General features: G+C 38.4%; 1 protein-coding gene across 1 annotated transcript; it reads left to right on the top strand.

The window, feature by feature from the left end:
• The first annotated feature begins 867 nt into the window (after positions 1–867).
• On the top strand, positions 868–3,325 carry LOC148019231 (uncharacterized). The gene has a single exon (XM_087701324.1). The coding sequence runs from the start codon at positions 868–870 to the stop codon at positions 3,025–3,027; it is 2,160 nt and encodes a 719-aa protein (XP_087557450.1). The 3' UTR covers positions 3,028–3,325.
• The last annotated feature ends 9,166 nt before the right edge of the window (positions 3,326–12,491 follow it).

Below are 12,491 nucleotides of genomic sequence, written 5' to 3'. Positions count from 1 at the left end.
GAAATGCCTTTGGGGGATTCACTATATGTAAACACTTAATATCATGTGCATTCATGGCCTAATGCAAAAATCCGTTATTTGTTGTGAGCTTATTACAAAATAAAAGACACCCTTTTCCTATTCAACTTGAGGAATACCCCCAATGTCCCCCATTACATAGTACTCATTCTATATGAAAAAATGCCCAAAAAGGAAACTTTAAAATTCCCTTCTATTGAATGAACGCGATTGGCTGATAAATTTACGGAGGACCCAAACCTAATGGAAATGCCTATTACATGTCATAGAATACTTTTTACATCTGATGAGATGGCATTCTTGAAGTTGGGTTTGCGTGTGGAAGGAACGCGAAGCCCTACCTTATATATAAGTTTAGGTTTGAGAACCTTTTGGTCAGTGTTGCACATCACTCCGTTCTTGAATCCTCCTTCAACGTTCACAGTCCCCTCCCCTGCGACCATAACCCGCTTCTCCCCCCAAAAAGGAAAACGAAGATAGATATACGCAATCCTAAGGCAATAGTGATTAATCCCTCTTCTGGCAGGCAGCAAGCTGTTCGATCTCTCTGTCGCTCTGTCTCTCTCTGTGCATAAAATCTCTGCTCCTCCTCCTCCTCATCTTCTTCTTGTCGCTCTCTCCAATCGATAGATCCATCGGGGAGAGACATTCTGTCGCCTTGTTCAATCATCTTTCGAATCGATTCGCCATGTGGTGCTCCCGAGCACAGATTCCTCAGACTGTGAGATCGAACTGCTTGCTGCCTTGCTGACGAGTTCCCCTCCCAGCTGGATCATTATACATTCCCTGCCATTGTTTTTTATCTGCCAAGTCGAAGTTCTGCACAGCTGGTGAGCTGTAATTCCATTAATGGACTGGTGCGCGACAGCTGGCGGAATCGAAATAGGGGGGCGAAGTGGTAGCGGCATCAACAGTCCTCGTTTTAATTCAGAGAGGTCCAAATGCGGGGATTCAGCCAGGCATGCCTCCACGGGACATCCTGGCTCAAAAACCTCTTCTTCTTCTTCTTCTTCTTCTTCTTCCAACAGTCCTCGTTTTAATTCAGAGAGGTCCAAATGCGGGGATTCAGCCAGGCATGCCTCCACGGGACATCCTGGCTCAAAAACCTCTTCTTCTTCTTCTTCTTCTTCTTCTTCTTCTTCTGTCGATTCGAATTCACTGTGCGGTTTGATAGCTCCTGTTAATCTCGCGCATGGCGGTGCGCCCCTTAATTACCAGCAGGCGGCCGAAAGTTTTTGCCCGGTCGAGCTTGCCTGGGGTGCTGCCTGTCAGCATTCATCTAAGCGAATCGGGTTTGACAGTCCACGTGATGATGATGATCATCAACATCGTCATACTGATTTGAATCAGGGATCTCAGGGATCACAGTCTGGAATGCCAACATTGATTGCATCAGATGCTGCATCGGCTCAGCATCAGAGTCAGAACTCCGTTGTATATACGGGCTCCTCTCCTTCTCAGTACTCCACTCCCGCGGCTCCTGATGAATATATGACCGCACCAGCACCCATGGCTCGCAAAAGCCATAATGAATTCTTCACGGGCTGGGGTGGGCACAACACGGGCAACTCTTTTTTGCCGTTTGCCCGTACCCTCTCCTTGAATTTGCCGCAAAAGCTCCCGAGAATGGATGAGAGTACAGTGGTACAACAGATTAATCCAGGGCCACTTCAGAGCATTAATTATTATTGCGTCGCCCCTGCTGCTGGATCAACGCGAGCTGATACTGCAGGTCCTGCAGTCACTCAACAATTGGCAGCACAGCATGATCTGCAGCAGACGTCAATGATTTTCAATGCAGTAGGAGCTCCATTGACGTTACATCAAGCGAGGCCGCAGCTGATGAATTACATGACGTATAGCAGCAGCAGCTTGAGCGACGCACTGAATCTGAGTCCCAGGGGCCAGTCGATGAAGCAAGTGAGGGCGGGGCCAGGTACGGCGGCTGCTCATAATTTGAAGAGTTATCATCGGTGTGTGCAGGAACAGCTGGCTGAGTGCGAATTAGAGGTGGACCAGCAGCAGCGGCAGCTGATGCAGGTGATGAATATAAATAGCAGGTTATACAGAGGGGTGAGGCAGCGGCATTGGGGGAAGTGGGTAGCGGAGATCCGGCTGCCGAGGAACCGCACGCGCCTGTGGCTGGGCACCTTCGACACCGCCGAAGAGGCGGCGCTGTCGTACGACTGCGCCGCCTTCCAGCTGCGCGGCAAGTACGCGCGCCTCAACTTCCCCCATCTCTTCTCTCCTCCTCCTCCTCCTCTTGCTGCCCGCCTCAATCCACACTCATATTCACCAGCTCTACCTCCAACTCCAACCACCACCACCACCACTGATTCTCTACGCTCAATCAATATCCTCGCTCAAAATCTGGACTCTCCACCGGAACTTCCCCTACACCACCCTCTTACATTCCTCGCTCAAAAGAAAGACTCTCCACCAGAACTTCGACATATTCGCCCTCTACTGCGGCCGCAGCAGCAGCAGTTGCTGCCGCAGCTCCCACCCGCCCTTGCTAGAATATCCTCTGACAGCCTCCGTAAGATCAGAGATGAAACTCTGTCCAAGGTCATGGCAGCCACCGCTCATTATAATGATACGGAGCAAACCGCGGTGGGCCAGCAAGTCGATGCCGACCCGCCGCCTGCCGAATTAAATCAAGATCATCAATATAGTCATCATCACCATCCTCTACTGCAGCTGCATGATGATCATCATAGCAAAGCGAATGCAGCTGCGAGCAGCAGCTCACTTATTAATCCGGCTGCAGCTCCTGCTCCCCCTCCTCTTGCTCCTACTATTACTAATTGCTCTAATGCATCATCAATGGCCATGTGTCCCAAGCCGGCCAATGCCTCTCAGGTTGAATCAACCAATACTACCAACTCGACCATGTGTTGGGTGGATCTAGACGACAAGCTCATGGATAGCATCCCTCATTTGGATGCTACTGATATATTGACATGGGATGTGCTGTGTCGACATGTGGCGTCTGATGAGGGCTCCTGAGTCCTCCCCTTAAGACCCATCATCGCCACAACTTTGAACTTTCCCTAGGTAGTAAGTAGCTCGGGGTTGCAGTTTTTTGGTCAACCTCGGCACAAATCTAACTGTCTAAAGCCAGCCTCAGCTCCACACTTTTGTTTGTTGACAGTTGTGTGACGCTCTCACATACTTTAGTTTTTACTGTGTCTCAAACAAGACATTCCACACACACACATTCATTGTTTGTAAGTTCTTTCATTGTCATAAGGGGTTCTCACCCCTTGATCAGTTGATTGGTCACACGTCTTTTGATGCACTTTGTTATTTGTTACTCTCAATTGATGGACTTGGCATTATGGCATTAGTCATAAAAAGTTCATTGGCTTATCTTTTTTTTTTTTTTGGTAATGCCGTGTTTTATGTATTAAATAAAGGCAAGGTCTAAGCCTAATCCTGCGTGTGTCATTGGCTAATCATTGTTCATTGAAAAACATGGCCTTGGCCTTGTTCACAAAAAAATTGATGGGCTTATCATTGTTCATTGAAAAGCATTTTTGGTAGTAGACATGTTTTTGAAACTTTTATAAATATAAAATTGGTCTCATAATTATGTGGGGATTTTGAATATGTTTGCCATTTTTATAATTAGAACTTATATAAAATCCACAGTTTGAAGTCACGTTCTATAAATTTGAAGGTCTTGACATTTTTGTGATTTATCTTTCGTAAAATCACATTTTTCCATGAACACTGGCATTTTGTTGGAGTTATTGAAAGCCGACAAATGAGTCCTATTTCTAAATATTCAAGCTCTTTTTTCGTAATGCAATGAGTGTGTATTAAGTAAAGATATTTACAACACCCAAAAAGATGGGATATGCACCTCTCTAAGAGGTCAAATATGCTTGGAAATTAACTTACACATACATGCATAAAAGCCTTGTCCTTTTTAGCAATGTGAGAAACCAAATATTCAAGCTCTCAAGATCATGGGCATAAAACACTATTATTAAACAAGTGTGAAAACCTTAGAAAGTATTATCTTTTGTCTTAAATGTGAGAAGGATATAAAGAGGTAAGCAAGGTCACATGTTTTATTCTCATGCATTGCGTAGCACACTAGCATGTTACATGAATTGAGTAGCAACAATAAATGCTCTCATGAATCAAGTAGCAATGATAGATCAATTCCCCTTTATGGACCTTCAAAGAAACAAAAATCTTGATTTGAAGCTCTAATCCATTGAGGCCCATAAGGGGGAACTGATTAGCTTGAAATCAAGATTTGAGAGGCAAATTGTCAAAGATAATAATTTAAGAAAAATAAGAGCTAATGAAAATAGTAATTGCTAAAATATAGATAAGATGGAGCGAGAGATTGAGAAGCTAAAAATAGCCAAAAAAGACCAGGTTGGGAACCACAAAATTACGAGAATGCTTTTGAGAGTTATTATAGGCCCTAATGTTGCTAAAATAGGCTTTTAGAATTAGTTACATATGGAATCTCATAGTACAAAAAGAAAATTTATTTAAAATTAGAGCATCAAGCTTGTCCCCATGCAAATTGTATTTTATATGTGGGTAAAAGCTCTTATCCCATGTATAACTCTTAAAGTCCATGTGTTTTGTCAAATCCCACATATGAATTTTGAAATCTTATGACACTTATGTATTGAGACTAAAAATCTAGTGTGGGGGCAAACCATGAATGTCTACAAGCATTGTAATGAGTAGGACATAAGAGAAAAAGGTTAAAGGTGGCCCCACTCCCACTCCCACTCCCACTCCCACTCCCACTCCCACTCCCACTCCCACTCCCAACCTGCCCCCATTCCTACCCCCCCACCATGTGCATCAGTGTCTCATCAAAAGCTAAAATTCAATAGAACAACTCATTCTCATGTGAATAAATTTTTGGAGCTTCTTGTACATATTATGTTATTCTCCTTCTTCAAGCTTCATAATCTCATACATGCATACATACATTCATTCATTCATTCATACATGTGTATGTGTGTCTTTCTTCCTCTCTTTATATATGTATGCATGCATGGATTCACACACACACACACACACACACACACACACACACACACACACACACACACACACACACACACACACACACACACACACACACACACACACACACACACACACACACACACACACACACACACACACACACACACACACACACACACACACACACACACACACACACACACACACACACACACACACACACACACACACACACACACACACACACACACACACACACACACACACACACACACACACACACACACACACACACACACACACACACACACACACACACACACACACACACACACACACACACACACACACACACACACACACACACACACACACACACACACACACACACACACACACACACACACACACACACACACACACACACACACACACACACACACACACACACACACACACACACACACACACACACACACACACACACACACACACACACACACACACACACACACACACACACATCAATTCCTCCTTCCTCTTGAAGGGCTTCTCTTCCTCTTTCTCTATTCACTCCCATAGGAGCTAAGGTGCATGAGAGATGGATTGAGAGCATGTGGAGTCATCCAAAGCTTCCATACCTTGCATACTTGTGTCACACAAGTGTCAAAGCACCTCCTTCTACACATAGACTAGAATGAGAATGGAAGAGGTAATGATAAATATTTCTCACATCTCTTGGATTCTTTCTATTGCTTGAAATAATGAAATCATATCTGTTAATGTCCCACATTGAGCTAGTGTTGTCATCAATATTTTTGGTTTTGTCTTATATCCATAGGCTTCTCTACATCCTTACAAAATGGTGGAATAAAAAAACCTTGATTGAGTGGAGGTATTGAGTAATATTCATCTCTTCTTTTGGGAAGGCATAGCTTTGTGAAACCTATCCAATCAATATAAAATGGTCAAACTAGGAGAAACTCATTTAAGGGGATATAAGGGATTGGTATGATGAGAAATATGCAAAACTCAATAAATATCTTAAATATCATATAAAATACAAAAAAACTCTACATATTGCATACACATTATTTTCTTATGTTATACGCTCAATTTCTTATGCATAGGACACATATCGAGCTTGATACAAGATTCGTGAACATAAAGAATGTCAAACAAAACTAAGTAAAACAAGCTGTTTTAATTGTTTGGGCAAGATTTGAAATTTTGGACACCAATTGGATTCATGTTATGCATGTAAGAGTCAAATTATATCTAAATTTGAATTGTAATGAGTTAATTGATTGTTTTACTTTCTACAATTTGGAGTCTTAGGATTCAAAATAGATTAAAAACTTGTCATTTTCTACAATTTAACTTTTTTTTTCTCAACTTGCAATGCACTATGAGCCTCTAACTTGATTTGAATGGCAAGAGAATATTCTAGGCATTGTATAAAGGCTTCTTAGTACTTTTATTGTAATAGCATTGAACCACAGATGTGATTGTCTAGTGAGAGTTTGTAGATATGTTTAAAATTATGTGGATGTACTAAAAAAAAGTACGACACACACTTACATTTGAATGTTCTTATAAACACGACAATATATGCAAAAAAGGTATTTTTAATGTCTACATAAATACACTTATATCTGTGCTAGAGTTTTTAAGAACCTATGGATCACTATTCTTAGTCATTAGCATAAACAAAACAAAGAGTTAACACACACACACACACACACACACACACACACACACACACACACACACACACACACACACACACACACACACACACACACACACACACACACACACACACACACACACACACACACACACACACACACACACACACACACACACACACACACACACACACACACACACACACACACACACACACACACACACGAGATCAAGTGAATTTAAGTTGTTGATTTTTGTGGTATGTGAATCTTTGTTTGCTAGTGCCTTGGTAATGGTTTAGAAAATAAGCATATTATCATTGGGATTTGTGCACAGATGGATATTTCTACACATTGAATGTAGGCTTCGCTATGTTTTCGAACAGTCTAGTATTCTTGTTTAATGTAGTATTTGTCATGGGCTCAAACGTGCTCTATGGAAATTTTATATGCTAGTTCAAATATGCACACTCTATAGTATAGGTTGTACACACAAACTTAAACATGTTATGATGTAATTTATAAGCTTCAAATTATTCCCCTCTTTATATTTAAGATTGCATGTTTATCTAATTGAGTCAATTTATTATAGATTCAAGGTTGAGGGTTAGAACTTTAGATTTGTCTTCTACAAACTTTCTTGGAGAAGATGAGAGGAGAAAGAAGTGGCAATGTCAGTAAAACATCAAATATATGGCTATCTATATTTCCTTTGATGTTTGGTTGAACTTTTAGTACTCATTATGTTAATTTGTTATTGTGTTCATTGAGTGGATAAGGATGTCCACATTTTGAGCCATTTCTTGATATCATTAGGATATTTTGGGGATTGAAGCAAGGATGTGTTGTGAGTGTATATGTGTGATGTTTGTGTACTTAGATAGGGATGGCTAAGTATCTAATCCCTGAAGCTGCAACAAGTGATACCCATTTTAGAGGTCATGGCAGTTAAGTTGTTAGGAGGAGCCTACTATTGTGGCATGGTGACATGGTCATCTATATATGTGGGACAATCCAATAGCTTGGATTTAAGATTGTTAAATATTATATTGGTAGTTATTACATAGTTACTAGGTTATGCTTCTATGTATATGTACATGTATACATCAATATCTATACTTATGGTATGGCTATGCATACACCTATACGCATATATTTTACACATATCCTATGCATGTGTGTATGTGTATACCTACACCTGTGTATGTATAACCTCTACGTATGTATGCATGCCTAGGGGATGCACCTATAAGAAATCATCTATGTAACATGCGTTCAAAGGGTATTAAGAAATACCCTTTCTATACATGCTATAAGGCCATATAATGACCCCTTTTACTTTGCTAAAATTATGAGTTTTTTTCAAATTATAATTAAAAATCCATTTTGTAAATATAATCCTATAAATTTTACTAAATAAAATACCCTTTCCTTTGAATTTACGTGGTATCTTACATGTTCTATAAGGTGGACTCCCTAGGTATGCATGTAGTCTATGCATGTGCATATGTGTATGCTTATACCTATGTATATTTTATACATAGCCTATGTGTATGTGCATGCTAGTATGTGTGCACATAGTCTAGATAGCCTAGCCTATATGTGGCCCATACATGGCCTATGTGTATGCATGCATGCATATGTGTACACATACGAGTGTGTGCGCGCGTGTGCATGGCCTATATATGTGTGTAGTGTATGTGCATACATGTGTAGCCTATCTGTATATACTACCTATATGTGTAACCTATGTGTATGCATACATAATTTCATGCCACTAATTCTGATGTGATGTGGTCTTCTAGATATATTTGATCATCCTATTACAAATGTTGATGTGGATAGGATCATGATCTCAAAAGAGAGAGAGAGAGAGAGAGAGAGAGAGAGAGAGAGAGAGAGAGAGAGAGAGAGAGAGAGAGAGAATGCAACTTGTGAGAAATTCATGTCATTTGTTAAATGTGTTTTTGGGCCCTTCCATTGTACATAAATAGGGGAGAGCTTCTGTTAATGACACATAATTCTACTATTGTAAAATATGTCAACAATCTCAAGTTACTCAAGTTGATTGTTCTTCCATTAACCTTAATAGATCTTATGTGAGCAATCAATGTATTAATGAATTTTCAAGTACATTATTGGTCACGTAATATTGGTGGATTGAAATTTCTTTACCATTTTTCCCAAGTTTTTTCTCTACTTGATGCTCCTAATCTACTCTAATCTTTTTGAATCTACTTACTATTCCCAATCAGATTCCTTACAAATTGGATTTCCTAACTAGTTGTACATGTTTTGAAGAAATCGAGCATACAAATGGGAGATTGGTTCCTCACCATTCCATCCCACTACCATGTGTTAAGAATACTAATGCCTTATGGGAATCAATTCTTGTCTAATTCTAGGTAATGGAACTAAAATGTTAGCCTCAATGAGAGATCAATAAGGGGACATTCCATGGCGGCTTATTCATTTTAGGTTCTTGATACACTATCAACACAATCAACTATCACCTAGTTGGCTCGTACTCAAGCTTCAAACCATTTATTTTTCACCCACACTCCTTATGCAAGTGAAAAACCAATTAAATGAAGAGATGTAATAGACTCACCTACTTACCTTTTATGTGTTGCAGTTAGATGATAGGTTTACTAATGGCCTCTCAATATATGTGTTGGACTCAATAGCCTAATCCTCTGCTCTACATCCATTCCACATAACTCCAATATTGAGAGAAGAAGATAGAGAAGAAGGAGAAGGAGAAGGAAAGAATAGAGGAGAATGTAAAAGTTATATGGCACGTTGGATAGACTATGAATAAGGAATAGAGAGTTGTAAAGGAGCAAGCTAGGAGAGAGAAAAATAAGAGGGAGAAGACTACAAGAGAGAGAGAATATGAGTTCCGAGGAGAAGAAAAAGTTTAAATGAGGAGAGAGAAAGATAGGGAAGAAGTGAGAGAAGTTATTGAAGTAGCGAGAGAGAAGATGTAAGATGAAGAGACTTTTGTATTAACTAATGATGAAAAGTAACAGTCTCTTACACCTTATATACTAGCCAGTGTAGCAAGTATTTTTTCACATTATTTTTATTATTTACATTTTTTCCCACTTAAAAGGGTTTTACCATCAAAACAAGGTCCAGGGACTTATTACAATGAGTTACAAAATGATAGGGAGGAATAGAATAATAATATGTTCAAACATTACAAAAAGATGAAAGAATCTTCAAGGATATAGAATAATTGGAGGGAAATGATGGATGATAAAGAAGCCTAGCATATGGAGAACATATGAAAGTCCTAATCTAAAATCTAGAGTATCGAATCTCTATGAAAGAGCACTTGCAAACAGTAGATAGCTTGCTATCTAAACAAACCCTACTGGAAAAAATTGGTGATACTTCTAAGGACTCGACGTTCAAACTGGGTGTGCCACATATCAAAACAAAGATTGTGAAGAGTACTTCGAATTGTATAGGATGTATTTTGCTAAAAATAAGATAATAGAAAATATGCTCTAAAATAGATTGCTATCTAGGTGTTGTTTGTAGTATAACAAAGCCAATTTAGCTAGTCTTCAACCAAATAGTACTTGAAGAATCCATAATAGGAATGTATCCAAACGGAGACTAGTCCACAAACAATCTATCATCCACTTTGATGAAAAGGTATCATCCAAAGCATCCAATGGATCATAAAATTGATCCACAACATCATCTTCATGCATTGACTCATACTTCAAATCTTCAAGGACAATTGTATTATTGACTTTGGTATTGCCATTGATACACTTAGAAGCATGGCATGTGGATACTTTTGTCCACACTTAAAGCATAAACCTTTTCCATTTCAATCCTTTATAGAGGTCAATTGGGTTGACTTTATCATTATTTGGAGGAATTATAGTAGAATTTACTTCAATTCAGCATGTTGGTTCCCTACTTTATTACCATTTGTAGCCTTAAAATCACAATATCATTAAAGAGTGGATATGTAGAAATTTTAGGGCTTAATAAGACCAAAAAAGTTCTATTGACTTTGGTATTGCCATTGATACACTTAGAAGCATGGCATGTGGATACTTTTGTCCACACTTAAAGCATAAACCTTTTCCCTTTCAATCCTTATAGAGGTCAATTGGCTTGACTTTATCATTATTTGGAGGAATTATAGTAGAAGTTGCTTCAATTCAACATGTTGGTTCCCTAGTTTATTACCGTTTGCAGCTTAAAATCACAATATCATTAAAGAGTGGATATGTAGAAATTTTAGGGCTTAGGGAGCAAAAACGTTTCAAAAATGACACTTTTAAGAAAATCATTAAGTTTCTAATTAGCTAAGGTTTTAAAATAATGAACACTTTAAATTTGGCTACTCAGATGTGATTAATGAGAGAATATATGATTCATTTAAGAGGTCAACTATTGAATGCCTAAGGATATTAACTCATATCAAGGGTCACTTTTCAGCTATTATTCTTTCTTTTTGAACGATTAAATATTGTACTATCATAAATTTCCACCAAAGTCACGCTTGTTTTTCCTCTATAGTCATTTGGATCATTGTTCTCTCATTTTCTCTTTTTTTCTTAGTTATTGGAGAGAATTATACTTTATCATAAAATTTCTCACTAAAATCACATCCGGTTCTTACTACCAAATCACTTTGGTCTCCCTTCATCTCCTTTCATAAACCCTTGAGAAAGTGATCAACAATCAAAAGAGTCTGTGCCTGGAGGACTAGCACCACTTACTTGATGACTTAGCTATAGAGATGTGGGCCTGCATGGAAAAGAGATTAGGTCATTAGTTTTTGATAGATTTGAGTGGGTTAGGATATCCAAGCCATATCTTTACTTCAATCCCCAAGCCATCCATCCATTTTGGTAAGATTTTATTTCAACCAAATGTAAGCTTATTTTTCCATCTCTTCAATTGATTCATAAGAAAATGGTTAAAAGAGACTCACGTTATTGACACAAACTAGTAGGGATAGATATATTAAGAATGAACCTCAAGCTAATAGAATAGAAAGCATTCACCTTGATCTTAGAACTTAAAAATAGAATATATTTATTATACTATGTTGTAATGTCAACTTTTTAGCAAGCATTGATGGATAAGACATGGGTAATATATTATGATTGGAAGAAAGCAAGTACTTTGATTTTTAGAAGACAAAAACATTGTTTCAAATAATCCTACTACTACCGATAAGCTTCCTCCTTTTTTTAATGTTTATTATTTAGGTTTTAGTATATTAAAATATGAAAAAGATAAACCTAGAAATACATAAAAGTATTTGTGACATTGTGCATCATATTCACTTCAAGACTGAGAGGATCTCATGTGTGTTGGGATGCTACAGAGAATATGAAGGATACAACTTTTACCTAAGATTAGCCCTTGGGAATCATTTTCTTATCAGACCCTCAACTATGATTCTTAATAGCACTATCAAATTTCAATATCCTCAACTGTAATTCTTAGTAGCATTATCAAATTTTAATACTTGAATAGTAGCTTGATGTCATGGGATGATGATATCTATGTTATACTATCCTTAGCACTCTCTTATTAAGATCTTTTTCCTTATATGTAGCAAGAAATAGAAAGGATTCGACTCTATTTCTTCCTCTTAGAACTTTGATTGTAATGCAAACTGATTTTAGGATTAAAAGCTGACTACACTATTGATGCCTTATCCTTGTATATATTTCTTGAGATGTAATATATCTCACAATTCACAAAAAAATTCCATCAAAATAATCATTG

This window comes from Lygodium microphyllum, chromosome 20 (genome assembly GCF_053477565.2).
Source record: "Lygodium microphyllum isolate KBCC chromosome 20, Lygodium_microphyllum_v1.1.10, whole genome shotgun sequence".
NCBI lineage: Eukaryota > Viridiplantae > Streptophyta > Polypodiopsida > Schizaeales > Lygodiaceae > Lygodium > Lygodium microphyllum.
The sequence above is the reverse complement of the archived record's forward strand: the minus strand, read 5'-3'. Positions and strand labels throughout refer to the sequence as shown.